This window comes from Carcharhinus amblyrhynchos, chromosome 3 (genome assembly GCF_965287045.1).
Source record: "Carcharhinus amblyrhynchos chromosome 3, sCarAmb.v2.hapA, whole genome shotgun sequence".
Lineage (NCBI taxonomy): Eukaryota > Metazoa > Chordata > Chondrichthyes > Carcharhiniformes > Carcharhinidae > Carcharhinus > Carcharhinus amblyrhynchos.
Genome location: NC_137326.1, coordinates 73,263,904 through 73,283,363, shown reverse-complemented (window position 1 = coordinate 73,283,363; position 19,460 = coordinate 73,263,904). Strand labels below are relative to the sequence as shown.

General features: G+C 43.8%; 1 protein-coding gene across 1 annotated transcript; it reads right to left on the bottom strand.

Annotated features, from left to right (window-relative positions):
- Window positions 1-8,992: 8,992 nt before the first annotated feature.
- dusp28 (dual specificity phosphatase 28) lies at window positions 8,993-18,655 on the bottom strand. The gene is made up of 2 exons (XM_080186338.1): window positions 18,103-18,655; window positions 8,993-10,754 (listed from the first exon to the last, which is right to left on the bottom strand). Exons 1-2 carry the CDS (start codon window positions 18,445-18,447, stop codon window positions 10,635-10,637), a joined length of 465 nt encoding a protein of 154 aa, XP_080042464.1. The 5' UTR covers window positions 18,448-18,655; the 3' UTR covers window positions 8,993-10,634.
- Between the last annotated feature and the right edge of the window lie 805 nt (window positions 18,656-19,460).

Genomic DNA, 19,460 nt, shown 5'->3' with positions numbered 1-19,460 from the left:
CGCTACGGATCTTTGTGTGCAAGAATGTGGAAATGAGAGCACAATAAGCAGAACCCCAAAATGATGCAATTTTGGGGTGCTGATTGCACCACCCTCAAAGGGTCCACATTAAAACAATAAAAAACTCTGGCTTTATGATGTCTTACCTCTCAACCTCCAAACTTAAAAATTGGGACACAGGCTTCCAAAAAATTAGGAATTACAATGCATGATCAGTATATAGAAATAAAGCTCAAGGAAAAATATCTAACCCCAAAAACACCAAGAACAGAAAGACAAAATCCAGGACACAATTATAAAAGTTGAGAATAAATAATAAAATCAGGACATTGGGCTTAGAAATCAGGGTCAAGTGACCAGGAGAGAAAGACCCTATTTCATGAATTTCTGTGAATGATTAAATAACTTGTTATTTTCACTGTTTTATAACTATTGATATTCCTCAGATTCCAAAGCTTCTGGCTCAGAGGCAGGGAGCTGCCCACTGCACCACAAGATCTCCCTTTTCAGTGAGGTGGCAACCAATTTTTAAAAATGATTTGTGTTAAATAGTAAGAGGTTTTATGTATATTGTCATTGACATTTATTGTCAGAATATCAGTTAATATATTGGCTGGTATTTTCCTGCTCTTTCCACTGGCAAGATTTTCCTGTCCTGCCAAAGGCAACCCTCCCGCAGCGGGTTCCCCAGCAGTGGGGTGAGCAAGATATGCAAAACACCATAGGTATCAGCAGGACAGGAAGACAGGAAGCTAATGGTCACCTCAGTCAAGAAACCTGCTGTAGGTGGTTGGGAAATCCCGCCATTGTATTGGTTGGCGAAAAGATTAGAAAATTAAAAACATAGAAAGGGTAAGAAAGACTTCCATTCTTTCACACAACTTCCGGATTTCTCAAAGCGCTTTGCAACCAACGACGTACTTATGTAGCACAATCACTTTTGTAATGCAAGTAATTCAGCAACTAATTTTCACACAGCAAGGTCCCACAAACTAAAATGTCATAATGACTGAATAATCTCTTTGTTGTGCCATTGATTGAGGGACACATTTTCTTCAGGGCACCAAGGATAAATACACTGTTATTCTTCAAAGTAAAGCCTTGGAAACTTTCATATCCACCTGCGAGAGAGCAAATTTTCCAGTAAATTTCTTGTCCCGATGGCTGTGGGAATTGTTGTGAATGGAATGGACGGACCATTTAAAGGTGCGTTGATCTCTGGTGGGAATCTCCAGTTTTGGGTTGGGAACAACCAGAAAATCCCACCCTGAGCCTCAATTTAATGTCTTGTCTAACAAATAACTCTCTCACAGAACTGAGCTTCCTCAACACTGCATTTGCATGTAAGCCTAGATTTTTGTGCTCAAGTCTCCAGAGGAGGACTCAAACTTACATCCTTCTGACTCACTGAGGCATAGGAAGTTCAAGCATGTTTTAAAAGCATGGAGGGAGTAGAAATAAAAAAAAATCTTGAGCCCCTATCACAGGTCCAGTCCAGAAAAACAAACATATATCTGCCCAATAGCCATGTCTCAGAGAATCAAAACAAAATAACATAGTTTGGAAGAAAGAATTCCAACATTTTAAAACCATTTCAAAATTGAGGGGGAAAGTAAGATTGGGATAGGACTGTAAGCAATGTGTCTATTCGGAATGTCCCAGTGAAAAGGAGATGGTTGAGAGGGAAGTGTGGATGTGATACTCGAGTGCTTTGAATCTGTTTAATCTGATTGGCTTTCATTTTTATATGCATGTATACCAGAAATTAAATAGTTCTCAGTGCTGAACTTCGATAGGTTGCTCTTTGTTTTGTATTTGGGGAATTGTATTTCTGGCTTTTTGGTAGGTTTTAAGAATAAGATTTACAAAAACACTTTTTTTTTTAATTATTGTGTAAATGCTTCAATGGAGTTTAAACATTGTTCTTGTTTAAATTGTAACATAAACATTTAATAAAAATTGAAAATGGTAATGCAAGTATGTGGGCTCTATTTTAATTGACGTTAATGCGGGGGCGGGGAGGGGGTGCGTGGGTGGTGTTGGGGTTGGATTGATGGTTGGAATTGGTGAGTTCAGGTGCAGCAGGGAGGCTAAATCCATGGTTGGGATTCTCCGGTCTCTCTGCTATGAATGGAGATTTGGCTGAGCGCCAAATTCTCCACTCTCATTTCTGGTTTAAATCTGCAAACAAAAAGTGAGCATATTGGAACCCAACATGATCCCATAGATTCCTTGCTTTTACCAGGCATGTGGAACGCCCCCACGGAACAGCCAGGTCTGTAGTTTAAATAAGAATGGCTGTCCCCAATTGTGTGAAACTTGTCAGGGTCAACAGGATGAGTGCACAGTGGAGATTCATTGCTAGTAAGCCTTTAAGCAGAACTGTTTCCTTGTCCAAGTGAAAGGCTTCAGTTCACAAGACCTCGGCCTGGAAGCATGCTTTCACTGCTTTACAGGTAATTTCCAAGTCGCTACACCCGTCTTTGACTTTATCCATCGCAATCAGTGCTTCACTGTTGTCAACCTTCACTACAACACGGGAGCAACTCATGAAGCTCTAACTTGGGCCTTCAGTAAGAACAAGAGGAACAGCAACACCAGCAGAGGCATCATTTGTCTTCTCCTCAGCCATATGATACTCCACAGGGTTGAAATGAAGTTTCAGCCGTAAGGAGACTATATCTTCAATGCAGGACATATAGGCAGAGGATCAGCTTTTTTGGCATGACTAAGCCACAATGTTTTAGAAGACTCAGGTTTCAGGACAAGTCATTGCTGGCATTTACATCTTCATGAATAAGGCCACCATCTAAATGGGACAGTGGGACATGCATTGCCAGTGGCATCATAGAATCATAGAGTCCTTACAGTGCAGAAGGAGGGTATTTGGCCCAATGAGCCTGTACCGACTCTCTGACAATAATCCCTCTCGGGTCCTTTCCCTGTAACCTCAAGTATTTGCCCTACTAATTTCCCTAACCTACACATCTTTGGACACTAAGGGACAATTTGGACTATGAAAGGGAACCAGAGAAGCAGGAGGAAACCCACACAGACATGGGGAGAACGTGAAAATTCCACACAGATAGTCACCCGAGGCCAGAATTGAACCCAGGTCCCTGGCACTGTGAGGCAACAGTGCTAACCAATGTACTGCAACCCAGCCTCTAGTGGCTACAGCATAACTACTGGCCAACTTTCTTCAGCATTGGTTCTTTCCAGGGATCTACTAGTAAGATTTCACAATCTTCCATCTGCAATTGTATCACCCATGTAGCTGATACCATGTTTAGCAGGGCTGCTACATATGTCCACTTTGGTATTGCTGAAGATAGAAGCACAGGACTCTGGCACGTTTTGTAGAGCAGGATTCCTCCAGGCACAGAGAGTCATAGGGCAGGATTTTACAAACCTCACTTGGGCGAGGCTTGTAAAATCACACTTGAGGCCAACGGAGAAATCTGTTCTGCGAGCCTCACCTGCCCCCGGATTGGGGTGGGCGAGGCTGTAAAATTCCAGCCATAGACTGTACACAAGTGACAATCAAGGCACCTTCAAGTCAACCAGGAGTCTTTACAATCATACTAGATTCTAGCATTGTTCCATTAAAGTATACCTACATACAAACAAGCAAAATAGGAGCAGGAGAAGGCCACTCCACACTCAATGTGCTGACCCATGCCATTACATCCTTTCTCTTCACCGTATTGCCAAAGTGGAATTGCCAGTTATGCCAGCAAACACTTTACCGCATTCCAATACATTCAGACCAAACTTTGCCCTGATTCCTTCTTGTGGAATCAGGCAATCAAAGCTTCAGCTGGACCCAAATGGGAGATTGCCTCGCTACCAGGTTAAGCCAGAATGAATCAAGCATTGACTGGGCTCAGGATGTGTCAATGCTGGACTCACTTCCACTGCTTGTCTCCACTGGAATTCAATGAGCTGCAACAATGGGGAGTTCCCATCAATGCAGACCTCTGGAACTTTGGCAAAGTTCATTGACTTGTACAGATTCTCCTGAAGGAGAACATTTGTTATAGGATGATGGTATTGTGTGTTAGTCAATTTAGCTTTAAAACTGGTCGTAGCCAATCTGTCAGTCCTTATATTAAGATCTAATGGAAAGGGTGGTCAACCTGTGGTCAATCTGCAACCACCAATATTCTTCCCCCAGGCTTTTGTTCAAAATGGCCCTCTAATAGCACTGTAAGCAGTTACAAAGTCACTAGGTTCCAGGTCTTAAAACTAGGGGAGGTAGTATCAGAAATATCAATAAATGCATATGGGTGTTACCGCAAATGTTACTACGGATAGTTCCAAAGATGTTACCATCTATATTACTATGGATGTTAGCATGGATGTTACTACGATTGCCTGAATAAGAAGGGAAGCTACTTGCACGCCATTTCCGTTTTAAGTGTGAACGTCTTTCTGACTTGCTCCTTGATTTGGCCCCAGGTCTCTGCCACTTAGCCTTGGAAGTTTAGTAAAGCTGAGGTTCAACCATTGCCCTTCTCCTTGTTCCACAACTGACATTAATTGACCCATAAGAGCATAACATAAGAAATAGGAGCTGGAGTACATATGCCACTTGGCCCTTTAACCTCTGTTATGCCATTCAGTAAAATTATAGTTGATTTTATACCTTAACTCCATCTTTCACTATAATCCCTGTTGTGGTAGGAGAGAGAAAGTGAACTCCTTTCTCCTCTCCCCCTCACCTGTCCATAGCAAAGATGTTTTTGACTTATTTTAAAGTGCGAAATGCCACATTTCCCCACTCCTTCAGTTTAATAATTAATAATAATCCAATTTAATAATCAGTTCATTTGCATTATGGCTAACTCAGAAGATGAGTTTATTCATACTGAACACACACAAGCAAATGCACACCCACGCACTCACTCACACACACACATGCATGCTCAAACACACACACATGCATACTCACACACACACACAGGCACACTCATTCACACGAGGACAGATACACACTCACTCACACACACCCATCACACACACACAGTTACAAACATTCACATACAAAAACACACACACACACTCTAAGCACACACACACTCTCAAACACACACACACACTCAAAATCACCCACAGACATGTCAGCAAGCTCATACACGCATGCGCACACACACACACACACACACACACACACACATTCACTCACACACTCACAATTACTCAAACACACATACACACTCACAAGCTTCATACACTCACAATCACTCACGCATATGCACGCATGCAAGCACAAACCCACATGCACACACATGCACAGACACACAGGTAGCTCTTGCACACACACAGACAACTGCACATGTACACACACACATGCATGCATATGCATAAGCGCTCTCACACACATATGCATGCACACACATACATGCACTCACATACACACACAAACATTAAAGATTTATAACTATGGGCAACAACATTAAAAGCACCACAGAAATTAATATAGTTCACATGACTTCCAATGTCCGAGAAGTCAAAGTCCAAGTGGTGTTTCCATCATGGCTGAGTTCAGTCCCAATGAGTTTCTGATTGGAGACATCAACATAGAAGTCCTTGAAATGAGTGACAAAGTGGCATGTTGACATTTCCAAAAGTCAGGCTTCAAAGAATTGAGAGATGGTTGCTGGCTGTTTGCTCAGCTGAGAGCTGCTGGAATTATTTTCAGTTGGTTTTAAAACATCTGTCTGAGGATTTCTCAATTCTCAAAGAAATCTAGATATTTCAATATGGTCATCTGACTTGTGTGACCTCCCTTCTCCCAAATAATGTCAACGGGATGTTTATCTACTGTCTGGAACTGACTTTGGTTTCAGGATTGATAATGTCCCAGCCGCTGGCTGGAATTCTCCAGCTGATCACGCCCCATCACTGCTGCCAGTGAACACAGTGAATCTGGTGCTCAGCCAAATCTCTGTTCACTGCAGCAGGACCAGAGAATCACGCTGGTATGAACAACCAGAGAATCCCACCCATTATCTTTTGAAAGTGTTACCATCCATTTTCAGGTTCTTGTGTCAGGAAGCCATTGTCCAAGCAGATCAAGAGGGTCTCCTTGGACAATAGTCTTATCAGAATGCAAATGATACCCATTTTCCCCTCAATTATACTCTAGAAATCAGTTGCAGGTGTGAGATGGGTTTGTTCACCGCTCTCCAGCAGCAATGAGTTTCAATCTGAATCTCCTGGTTTTGCAATTGTAATAAAATCCTTACAATTTGAATATGAGATTAAACGATGATGAGAGAACAATTTTTTTTGTAGCTCCTATCGGTAGATTCCAAAGCAAAGGGTCATGTGACTTGTAGCAGACATCTTTTTAGTTCAGCAGGGAGTCCATTTTGAAAATAGCAAAAAAGCAATAAATTTTTGAAGCACACAGCTTTGGATTTTTTAATGCTTATTGGCCTAACAATCTACACTTCCCTTAATTCCCATTGTATTAAAACTCTATTGATGTTCATCCTGAATACATTCAATGACTGAACATCTACACTTCTCTGCGGTAGTGAGTTTCAAAAATTCAAAAACATTCTGAGTGAAGAAATTTCTTCACATCTCAGTTCTAAAATGTCAATGCCTTATTCTGAGACTATGACCCAGTGTTTCAAATCCAACATTTACCCAGTAAAGCTCTTTAAGAATTTGTGTACTTCATCAGGTCAGGACCCTGGCAAGACAATGTGTCTCAAATATTTAAGCAACAGGTGAAGCTAGTTGTAACATACTGCTACTACACAATAGCAACACAAGTAGTATTTGCCACTAACAGAATGCTGCCTAAATCAAAAAGATCTACTCACCATACATGTGAGTAGTGTGGTGTATGAATTTCAGTTGCTAGGTATGTGTGCTGTACATTCAAAAGACTGGCAGATCACATCAAGCTGCATGACCCTTCTACTGCTTGCAATTAGCAAGTTAAAGATCATATCCAAAACACAAATTGTGTGTGTGTGTTTGGGGAGGGGGAGAATTCTCCCAGCCAGCTGTGCTGCTAATCAACTAGCACTCGTTTCTCATTCAGAATAAAGTTATTGTTTCCCATGATATTGGTATTCTTGTGATTGTCCTGATGAGTGCTTGATGAAAAGCTTCAACAAAATGTCTTTTTTCAGCAATACTCAAATACTACCAAATGATTATCTATTTTCTTCAGTTTGATCATATCTCTTTCTTCAAGGGAATATTAACTAAATGGGGCAGCATTGCAGCACAGTGGTTAGCATTGCTACTTCACAGCACCAGGGGACCCAGGTTCAATTCCCAGCCTAGACCATTGTCTATGTGGAGTTTGCATATTCTCCCCATGTCTGCAAGGGTTTTTTCTCACTTTCTGAAAGAAGTGCACATTAGATGCATTGACCTAAACAGGTGCTAAACTGTGGTGACTAGGGGAATTTCACAGTAACTTCATTACAGTGTTAATGTAAGCTTATTTGTGACTAATATATAAACTTTTAATGAGTCGACTTTATCTGTCTTCACAGGGCGATGGAGAGACAGTGGTATAGTGGTACAATCTAGCAACGCCAAAGTTTAGGGTAATATTTTTAGGTCATAGATTCAAATCCCACCATGGTAGCTGGTGGAATTTAAATTCAACTAATAAATCTGGAATTGAACAAGTCTCAGCAATGGTGACCACAAAGCTATCATCACTGGTGCAAAAGCCCTATCTGCCATCCTAACCTGTGATTGATTCAAAGTGATTGACTGTTATATGCACCTCTGAAATTGCTTTGCAAGTCACACAGTTCAAGGGCAATCTGGGATGCTGAGAAATCCACATTCCATGAGAGAATAAATTAATCCCCTTACCCCATGTGCCTGTCTAGTGAATCTTTGTTGCACTCCTTTTTGGATCAGTCTGTGGGGAAAGTGGGGAATTCTTCCTCTTGGAGGTGCCGCTGCATTCCATGAAAACGTTCCATTGACACAGGGCCGCATCCCAATGTGACACACAATAAAGAGACTACCAACTTGAATCCCCAGCCTGTCACTTTTTCAACTTTACTCAGCAATGTAACTGGTGAGTTCCAGCACACAGCTGGTGCCTTTTCGTCACGCTTACTTCACTTTCTATATTTACATTAGTCTGGCCATCTGTTCACTGTATTGGGGTGATCCCAGCAGCGAGAGATTTTCAATTGGGTATCAACCAAGACCAGATGCATTTGAAGCACCTGCCAAATGGCCTTTCTATTGCAGTAAAGGCTTGTGGGTTGAATTTTCTTTAATCATTCAAGGGATGTGGGCCACGCTGGTTAGGCTGGCATTTATTGTCCACCCCTAATTGTCCTTGAAAAGGTGATGATGAGCTTCCTTCTGGAGCTACTGCAGTCCCTGTGGCGTAGGTACACCCTCAGTGCTGTTGGGGCAGGAGTTCCAGGATTTTGACCCAGTAACAGTGAGGGAATGGCAAAATAGTTTCAAGTAAGGATGGTGAGTAACTTGGAGGGAACTTCCAGATGGTGATATTCCCAGGTATCTGCTGCCCTTGTCCTTCTAGATGGTAGTGGTCGTGGGTTTGGCAGGTGCTGCATATGGACCCTTGCTGAGTTCCTGCAGTGTATTTTGTAAATGGTAGACATTTAATGCTTTCACAGTGTTTCCATTTAGCATTTGAATCTGTTGAGATAGACTGCATTTGTGGACATATCCGGTTACACAGACACACGTTCATGTAGGAATGGGGCCTTCTCGGCTATCACACGGTTCCGCTTAACAAATTTGTGGATGGATCCCCTGGGATTTTATCACTCGGATTTTACTTGTTGTGGAAGAGGTAAGAAATGATTCTCGATTTCAACACAGAGGTGAGGAAATGTGTGTAATGCGGTGTAATTTGAAACATAAGAGAGGAGACTTTAGTGCGTCAACACCATTATGAGAAGAATCAAATAGAAAAAGATGAGAGCGGCGGAAAGAGAAAAGATGGATAGGAACTGGAAAATCGAATTGGCATGTGTTTGCCACCTGAGTTTTAATTCAGTGTTTAACAGGACATGACAAATAGTTGCAAAGATAACATTTGTTTTATAAAGAGACAAATGAATGGCACTATCAGTGACAAAAAATACATTGCATCACTCGGCCTGTTCATCAGTAACTTAACTAATATATCACCTTTAACGTAATAAAGTATCCCAAATATCACAGGTTACAAAACAAGATTTGACACCGAGCTGTACAAGATGTCAGGTCAGATGACCAAAAGCTTGGTCAAAGAGATATGTTTTAAGGAACACCTTGAAGGAGAAAAAGTGAGGTGGGGCTGGAGAGGTGTTGGGAAAGAATTCCAGAGTGTAGAGCCAGCACCTGAAGGCACAGCCCCCAGTGCCAGAGTGATTAAAATCAGGGATGGGCAAGACACCAGAATTGGAGGTGTGCAGGCATCTCAGAGACTTGAGGGGTGGCCTTGGCAGAGATCACAGAGATTGGGAGGGCTGGGCCATGCAAGGACTTAAAAACAAGGATGAGAATTTAAAAATGGAGTTATTGCTTCAGTGGGAGACAGTGCACCAGCGAGCACACTGGGTGGTGAGTAAATGGGCTTGGTGTGAGTTAGGGCATGTGCAGCAGAGGCAATCTGAATGACAGGTGTTGTCAGTACACATGTGGAGACTGATGTGTTTCCAAATGACATCATCAATGAGCAACATGTCATGGGAGATAGTACTGGGCCAAGGATTAATTCTTGGGGGACATCAAAGGTAACAGTGCAGGAGCAGGAAGAGAAACCATTGCAAATGATTCTCTGACCATAATTAAACTGATAACAATGGAACTGGGTGAAAGCAGTCCCACCCAATGGGGCAGCTATAGACAGATTTTGGAGAATGGAGCAGGTGGAGGAGGATGAGGAGAGATGGTTTACCCTTGTCACAGTCATATAGGATGTCATATCGGACTTTAATACAAGTTGTTCCAGTGTTGTGGCAGGGTGAAAATATCATAGAAAGGATTCTAAATGGTGTTCTGGGTAAGATTTATATGGTTTTTGAACTCTCTTTCTGAACAGGTGGTGGAAGCAGGGTCTTTGAATATTTTAAAGGCAGAGGTGGATAGGTTCCTCGTAACCAAGGGGGTTATCGGGGTAGGCAGGATGTAGATTTGAGATTACTATCAAATCAGCCATGATCTTATTAAATAGCAGAGCAGGTTCGAGGAGCTGAATAGCCTACTGCTTGTTTTGTATGTTTGCGTTTGGGAGGTGACAACACATTCAAGGGCTTTGGAGAGGGATGGGAGGTTGAAGACAGACAGTAGTTTGTAGTGAAGGAGTGGCAAAGGGTCAATATCCTTGAGTCATGTCCCTGTGCAAACCTCCCATCACAAAGTATTTTGTTACTGTAGCTCTATAATGGCAAATTCCCACTGCAGTGGATTATAGAACTGCACCTTGTCATAATATGTGGTGGACAGATGAAATTGTAATGAGATCTTCCCTGAAATAGTGAACTAGCGACAATATAAGGCAAAGTAACTGGTCATCTTACAGCAGCAGTGATGTTGGATATAGATTTTCTATAATATCAGTAAAGCAGGTCTGAAGGAAGCAGGTCTGTGCAAAGCTGCTGTGCTGCTCGAAGCATTCACCCACAGGTTGAAGAATTAGCTCCAAGCTGCCTGGATTGAAGTTCGCCTTCGTATCTTTGAAGTTGGAGCCAGAAACCCTCATTGGGCTCCACCACTGGCCTGGCTGACTTCACATGCTGCAAAAATAAAACACAGCGGCAGGTTTAAAATAAATCAGTCAGACTCTCCTCATCCAGGAGGAAACATGGACTGATATGATTCTCCTCACTGGCTAAGGAGCCAAATATAAGAGTTCCATTTCCACCCTAGTTAGCCTCACCTAACTCAGGCCAGCCCAATGATCCAGCTTGGTCCTTGTAGGCAGCATCATCAAATGCAATATGGTTTCTCACCAAAAGGCCTGCCAATTCCTAATGGTTCATGTTGGAAAATTAAAGGCTTTGGAGAAAAGCAGAAGCCCAGTAGGACAGCCTGAGAGCACAGAAAGCAAAAATATTACAAGCCAGAGAGCAGAGTAAGATTGCAGAGACCCGAGACAATGCCAGCAAGAGGAGCCTGAGGATCGAGAGGCCTATGAGCACAACACGAGCACTGGAGGGCCAGAGCACAGAGAGAGCACTGGAAGGCCAGAGCACAGCAAGAGTACTGGAAGCCTGAGAAGGCACTGAGAACACTGGAGGCTCAGAGCACAGAGACAGCAGTGGAGGGCCAGTGCACAGTGAGAGCACTGGAGGCCCGTGAGCACAGCAAGAGCACTGGAGGCCCATGAGCATAGCAAGAGCACTGGAAGGCCAGAGCACAGTGGGAGCACTGGAGGCCTGAGAATGCGCCGAGAGCACTGGAGGCCCAGACCACAACAAGAGCATTGGAGGGCCAGTGCACAGTGAGAGCACTGGAGAGACAGAGCACAGCAAGCGTTCTGGAGGCTCGAGAGCACAGCAAGAGCAGTGGAGGGCCAGGGCACTGAAGGTCAGAGCACAGTGAGAGAAGTGGAGGCCCAAGAGCATAGCAACAGCACACAGGTGAGACACACAGAGTAGCAGAGGCCTGAGAACATAATCTATATAAATAGAATAGCAGAGTCAGCAAATTGATAAACAACAAGAAAATATCAAGGATTGATACAAAGGACAGCAAGTAGGTGATTGATTTATCTTTTGTTTGTCTTTATTCTCTCTCAAAGTTCAAGCAGCTAGCTAAACAAGGAAATTTAGCTAATTATCGAATGAGTTTTAGGTTTAGTAAGTTTTAATTAGGTTTAAGTCGAAGTAAGCCTTACGTCTTTAATTTTTAATTTGTTTATATAATAGTCCAATAAATAGAGTCATGGCAGGGGGTCACAGTCAATTGCATATTCTGTGCCATATAGGAACTGAAAGTCGTTCATCATGTCCTTGATGGCCCTACGTACTGGAGGAGGTTTGGGAGCTTGAGCATCATTGTGTCATCGTGACACATCCACAAAGCTGAGAACTTGGGGGGGATAATAGGTATGTGGAGGTAGTCATCCAGCAGGCAGGAAGGAGGAATTGATGACAGCGAAGAAGCAGCAGGCAGTTAATGCAGGAGTTTCCTGAGTGCATCTCAGTCTCCAAAAGATTCAGCTGGCCAAGGGGCGAAGCAGTCATTGCTTTAATGGTTGGTGGAACAGACAGGCATTTCAATGCTGTAGAAATGATTCCAGGATGGCGTTGCCTACCTAGTGCCAGAGTAAAGGATGGCAGCTTCAGAGTACCCTGAGGGGGAAGGGTGAACATAAGAAATAGGAGCAGGAGTAGGCCATCTAGCCCCTCGAGCAAGCCCTGCCATTCAATAAGATCATGGCTGATCTGATGGTGGTTTAGTTCCACTTACCCGCCTGCTCCCCATAACCCTTAATTCCCTCACTGGTCAAAAATCTATCTATCTGTGACTTAAACACATTTAACGAGGTAGCCTCCAGTGCTTCAATGAGCAGAGAATTCCAAAGATCCACCACCCTCTGGGAGAAGAAGTTCCTCCTCAACTCTGTTCTAAATTGACTCCCCCTTATTTTGAGGCGGTGCTCCCTCATTCTTGTTTCCATTCTAAGTGGAAATGATCTTGCTGCTTCTACCCTGTCTAGCCCCTTCATTTTCTTATATGTCTCTATAAGATCTTCCCTCAGCCTTCGAAACTCCAGTGAGTACAGCCCAGTCTACTCAATCTCTCCTCATAAGCTAACCCCCTCATCCCCAGAATCAACCTGGTGAACCTTCTCCGCCTCCTCCAAACTAATGTATCCTTACTTAAATAAGGGGACCAAAATTGTACACAGTACTCTAGGTGCTGCCTCACCAGTACCTTGTACAATTGCAGCAAGACCTCCCTGCTTTTATATTCTAACCCTCTCGCGATAAAGGCCAACATTCCATTCGCCTTCTTGATCACCTGCTGCGCCTGCAGACTGAGTTTCTGTGATTCATGCACAAGGACCCCCAGGTCCCTCTGCACACTAGCATGTTATAACTTTTTACCATTTAAATAATAGTCCATTTTACTATTATTCCTTCCAACGTGGATAACCTCACACTTGCCAATGTTATACTCCATCTGCCAGATCCTTGCCCACTCACTCAGCCCATCCAAATCTCTCTGCAGACTTTCCATGTCCTCCACACAACTTGCTTTCCCACTCATCTTTGTGTCATCCGCAAACTTTGTTACCCTACACTCGGTCCCCTCCTCCAGATCGTCTATGTATACGGTAAACAGCTGAAGCCCAGCACCAATCCCTGCAGCACAACACTAGTCACCGACTGCCAACCGGAAAAGCACCCATTTACTCCAACTCTCTGCTTTCATAGCCAATTCTCAATCCACACTAACATTTTACCCCCAACTCCGTGTACCTTTATCTTATGCAGCAACCTTTTGTGAGACACCTTATCGAATGCCTTCTGGAAATCTAAAAACACCACATCCACCGGTTCCGCTCTGTCAACTACACTCGTTATATCTTCATAAAAATCCAGTAAATTCATCAAACATGACTTTCTCTTCATGAATCTTTGCTGTGTCTGCTTGAGTGAACCATTCTTTTCCAAGTGTCCTGCTATTTCTTCCTTAATGATAGATTCCAGCATTTTCCCAACTACAGATGTTAAGCTAACCTCCCTGTAGTTACCCTTCTTTTGTCTACCTCCCTTTTTAAACAGTGGCATTACATTAGCTATTTTTAAATCAGTTGGCACCTCCCCAGAGTCCAGCGAATTTTGATAAATTACAACTAATGCATCTGCTATTAGTTCTGCCAGGTTGATTCCGAAGATGAGGGGGTTAGCTTATGAGGAGAGATTGAGTAGATTGGGTCTGTACTCACTGGAGTTTAGAAGGCTGATGGGAGAACTTATAGAGACGTGTAAGATAATGAAGGGGCTAGACAGGGTAGAATGGGATGCATTCCATCTGGATCTGGGGACTTGTCTACCTTTAGTCCCATTAGCCTGCCCAGCACTACCCCTTTAGTAATAGTGATCGTTTTAAGGTCCTCACCCCCTACAGTCCCATGACCGTCAATTATCAGTATGCTATTTGTGTCCTCCACTGTGAAGACCGACATAAAAAACTTGTTTAAGGCCTCGGCCGTTTCATCATTTCCCATTATTAAATCTCCCTTCTCATCTTCTAAGGGTCCAAACATTTACCTTAGCCACTCTTTTCCATTTTATATATTTGTAAAAACTTTAACTATCAGTTTTTATATTTTGTGCTAGTTTACTTTCATAACCTATCTTTCTTTTCTTTATTGTTTTCTTGGTAGTTCTTTGTTGTTTTTTCAAAGCTTTCCCAATCTTTTAGTTCCCCACTAATTTTGGCCACTTTGTATGCATTGGTTTTTAATTTGATACTCTCCTTTATTTCCCTAGTTATCCATGACTGGTTATCCCTTTTCTTACATTCCTTCTTTTCCACTGCTTTCACACCTAGAGGCTTTGGTTCATGTCAGTGTCAATGACATAGGTAGAAAGGAATGAGGCCCCCATAGTGGGTGAGGAGCAGACAAACATTGGGAAGGCAGTGGGACCAGATGGTGGTAGTGATCAATGGCAGGTGTTTAATCCCCATGGTCCCAGATGCATTGCCGTAAAAAGTTCGATGACCCCACACAACTAGTCAAGGTCAGAGACTGTATCTTCAAATGTCACATCCCACCATCTATCCCACGAGCCTCACATTGTTCAACGTATCACACCCCATCACTCATTTTCTCCATCACAACTATTCTTACTCCTCACTCTGTGATTAAACTCTTCCCGTTGCTTCCAATTTAATACTGCCCCAAGCCTCGCACCTGTATCTCACCGCTTGCATACACTACCAGCTATTCAACCACGACAGGCACATCACCCAAACAGTTTGCACAACACTCACTAATCCACTTCGCTCCCTTTTGCAAAACAAGATGGTGCAAAGCAGGTGGCATCAAGAGTTAATGGGCAACAACAGGCACAACTTCATTGTTTTTACCCTGGTGGATGCATAAATAGGTGGCATCATTGGAGTGGCTATTGCTGAGGCCAATATGCTGAAATAATTGAAGTTGATGGGATTCTGCTACCTAAGCCTCCACTTTGCACCCCATTTCCCCCCATCCCACAATTGCTTCTGACTTATGAGCAGCTGATGGTGTAAATACAGATTTCTCCTTTCTGACTCCTGGTCAGGCAGTACAGGGGAAAGAAAGAGGTGAAAGAGCAGGAAATGACAAAGAAGCAACACCATCACTCACTGTCACACTTGCAGCCATAGCGTGCTTTAAAAAATAGATTAGGACCAGGATCGGTACATGGTGAGACATCAGGTTTGGGTGGCCTGAGGTCAGAGCCAGGTGGACAAGAGTAGCACAAGTGCTAGTTCACAAGAGGGCAAAGATGTACATGAGCTCTGCTGCAGTGGACTCAAACGAAGACTGATGGGATGGCCTAGGAAATTGAAGTGCAGAATGAAATGCCTGGCCCATTCAGAAGTCTGCTAGAAAGCCTATGCTCAGTATCAAGAAAGTTGGAAAAAGTCCAACTTGGCATCAGGGCTTTGTGCCAAGCTTGAAGCCTATCCTTCCTAGAGTGTACATGATATCCAAATTCATTTCCAGACTTGTGCATCCAATGTGAAGCAGCATCTGACACTGATGTGTTAGCTTGCATTACAGCAGGGGTCACCCATAGCCAACACTGCAGCTCAGACTAAAGTCAGGCAAGGTCAGCTTGCTGTTACACGAACGCAGGCTGATTATCACAAGCTGCCCACTCTGCTTAATTCTGCCATTCTTGTGCACTAAAACCTCACGTTGATGCCACCTGACAGGGTTCCCGCCAGAAGCACGCACACTCCATGATGCTGTTTCAGAGGCAAAGTGGCACTTGCAGCACCGAAAAGCCAGGAGTGACAGAGCCAAGAGAATGCGCTTCAAATCAAATAGGTAGAAGCCCTGCGTAAGCTGCTCTCTTAGCCTTTTTATTTACAGGCAGTGTGAGTTTCTTCAATTATCAGACAACAGACTGACAGGAAACTGCCTTGTGGTAACCATGTGCCAAGCTCGTTACCAGCAAGTATAATTTAAAACAGCAAATTAAAGTAAAGCAGCAGTGAGAAAGGAAAAAGGTTGAACCTAACCTTTGGAGCAATTTAATTTCTTTAATGGGTCTAATTGAAGACCTTCCTGCCTTTCAATCCTATTGCTCACCACCCTTCCTCATTGATTTCTATAAAAGCAATTTGGTCAATAGCTTTGCGTCTATTGAGAACATCTAGTACAAAAACATTAAACTCCAAAGGAACAAAGTGCAGCTGTCCATTACCCACAATGCTAGAGTGAAATTATGGCTGCCTGCTGCCCTCTGTTGCTGTAGAAACCATCCCATTAATGTTGTGGGCCAGGTTCCACAGAAGGAATGGTGCTTTATTATTCCTCTCCAATTTCCACCTCATTTTTCCTGAAGGTGTTAACTCATATCTGGTGCTGATTTATGATTGACATCGGGTCTTTTTGTGGCTATTTCCCATGAGCAAGTTTAGAGTGTTAGGTATTGCTAAGCTGTACCCTCATTATAGCAGGAAGAGGCTGTTCAGCCCTTCAAGCCTGCTCTGCCACTCAATTAAACCATGACTGGTCTGAACACCATTTCCACGTAACCTCCATTTTGTGTGCCTATCCTGCACCTTGGTCCCTATCCTCTTGTAAACCAGGCTTTGGTGCGGATCATGTGACAATAACCTGGAAACATATTGGCAGTTAATGTCTCCACCCCAGTTAATGACCTCAATCCCTGTTAACTTTACCTACCGAAAATATCAAACTCTGTCTCAAAATTTGCATCATCCAGAACTTTCTGAGTCAGATTTCTGATACCTTTTGTGTGAGAAAATGCTTCCTCATTTCCCAGGTGCCATAGAAACACGGACCTGATGTGCATATCCATGTATTAAGCAAGGATCATTGAATAGCAATCAGGAGTGCAAAAATCAAGCCATATGCCAGTGGACGCCATGTTCATTGCCCCATATATGTTGAGGCATTTGATCTCAGGTGAGGTTTCTGCAATTGGTCTTGGTGCCCCCAGGCTGGGATGGGAGAATTGGGTTTCCATTCTGGATTATCATCCTGGGATTGCTGCTGGAGATTGACGACACGTGGAGAGCAAACTAAGTCTAAATTGGACTACAACTGTGCTGCCTTCTGTGCTTGAATAGCCTTCAGTCACTCACTTGGAGGGCTGCTGGCAATAATGGGACCATGTGCCACATACGCAAAGCAGAGAGAAATTGATTGAAGAGGCGTTAGTTTTTTTGGCAATAAGTTCCGGCAGATCTTCCAAAATCATTGATTATACATCTGAGCTGGAATATTGCCCAATTCTGGTCAAGGCTTTGGAAAGGGTGCTCTGAAGATTTAGTGAAACTGCACCTTAAATGAGCATTTTCAGTTATGTGGAGAAAGTGGAGAAGTTCTCCTGAGGGCAGAGAAGGGTAAAGGGAAATTTAATGCAGGAGTTCGCAGACACCAGCAGCTTTGATAAAGTGGATAGGGAGAAGCTGCTTCCAGCAACAGGGGTTCGGGCAGCCAGAGGCGACAGATTTAAGGGTTATTTGCAAAAGAGCCAGAGGCGAGATGAGGAAGAGTGATTTTACTGTGTTTTGGAAGATATTGGCTGTAAGGGCTGTGGATGCAAATGTGAAAGGGGAATTGGACAAATACTTGCAAAGGAATAATTACACTCTGGGCAAAGACTCTGGGGAGGGGTGCAACCAGTTGGAATGCTCCATCAAAGAGCCATGATGGGCCAATTGGACTCCTACTACACCCCAGAAAGAAAATGTAGTACAATGGAGAAATAGAAATACTCGACTAACCCGTTATTTTCCCGACTGGGACTGTATAATTTCAGGTTGCTTTTGCAGTGTAGAACAGCGCACAGGGTGAGCTGGCAATGTAAGTGATGAATGGTGATGTCAATGCCCACTGGGATTTCCCGGCAGATTTCACTCTGTTTATAACTCACTCACCTCGAATGCTTCCTGGAGGGAGAGACGCCTGTGCTTCATGAGGTAAGCGATGCAGATGGCCGCTGATCTGCTGCGGCCGTTCTTGCAGTACACCAGCGTCCTGCCGCCTGCCGTCCTGGTACTTTCGATCGCGTCGGCGCACCTATCGAAGTACTTGTAGAGATTCTCAGCCGGGTCGTCAAAGACTGGGACCCGCATGGTGCTTATTTTCAGCCCCGGGAAGGGCTGCTGCTTCGACACATTGACGCAAAACGTCACCCCCTCTCTAGAGAGCAGCTCATCATCGCAGGCCGACCGGGAGTTACTAATCAGCAATGAGTCAGTGAGCTTGCACAGCTGAAGCATTTAACAAGAGGACAAACCAGCACCACCAATCAAAAGTGAAGAGTTTCGACGGGAAACCCTGTGGAATGACCTGGTCTCCTGGAGGTGTCAGAACTCAGCCCGTGCGACACTTCATCTTGGTCAGATAACCTTCAGTGACTGCAGCGGGGCGAGCAAATAATGGGGACATTCTTTGCACTTGAAGTGCATCCCTCTGAAAGCTGCCTTGTGCTCCCGGGGAAGCGTGTGTGTAATGAATCTGCTATATTTACTGCCAAGGCATTGCGTGGGAGGATTCCACCAGGTCCTAATGCCAGCTGGACTGACACACAGGCAGCACAACATTTTCTAATCAAAGAACACTTTTTAAGGGGAACATCAAATACATAAACCTGTTCACTACTCTCACTCCTTTTTTTCCATTCTCATGCTTTTCAGTATAAGAACATATGAACATAAGAAATAGGAGCAGGAGTAGGCCATCTAGCCCCTCGAGACTGCCCCGCCATTCAATAAGATCATGGCTGATCTGAAGTGGTGATGTGGGTATGCCGGCGTTGGACAGGCGTAAACACAGTAAAAAGTCTGACAACACCAGGTTTTAGTCCAACCGATTTATTTGACAATAGACTCACAATCTGAGGTGGGTCAGTTCCACTCTCCCGCTTTCTCCCCATAACCCTTAATTCCCTTGCCTACCAAAAAATCTATCTACCCGCGTCTTAAATATATTTAGCGAGGCAGCCTCCACCACTTCAACGGGCAGAGAATTCCAGAGATTCACCACCCTTTGAGTGAAGAAGTTCCTCCTCAACTCTGTTCTAATCTGCGCCCCCCCCCCCCCCCCCCGCCAAATCCTGAGCAGGAAGAGCCTCTCCACCTCTACCCTATCCATCCCTTTCATCATCTTATATGTCTCAATGAGATCTCCCCTCATCCTTCTAAACTCAAACAAGTACAAGCCCAGTCTATTCAGCCTCTCCTCATAGCTCAACCCCCTCAACTCCGGTATCAGCCTAGTGAACCTCCTCTGC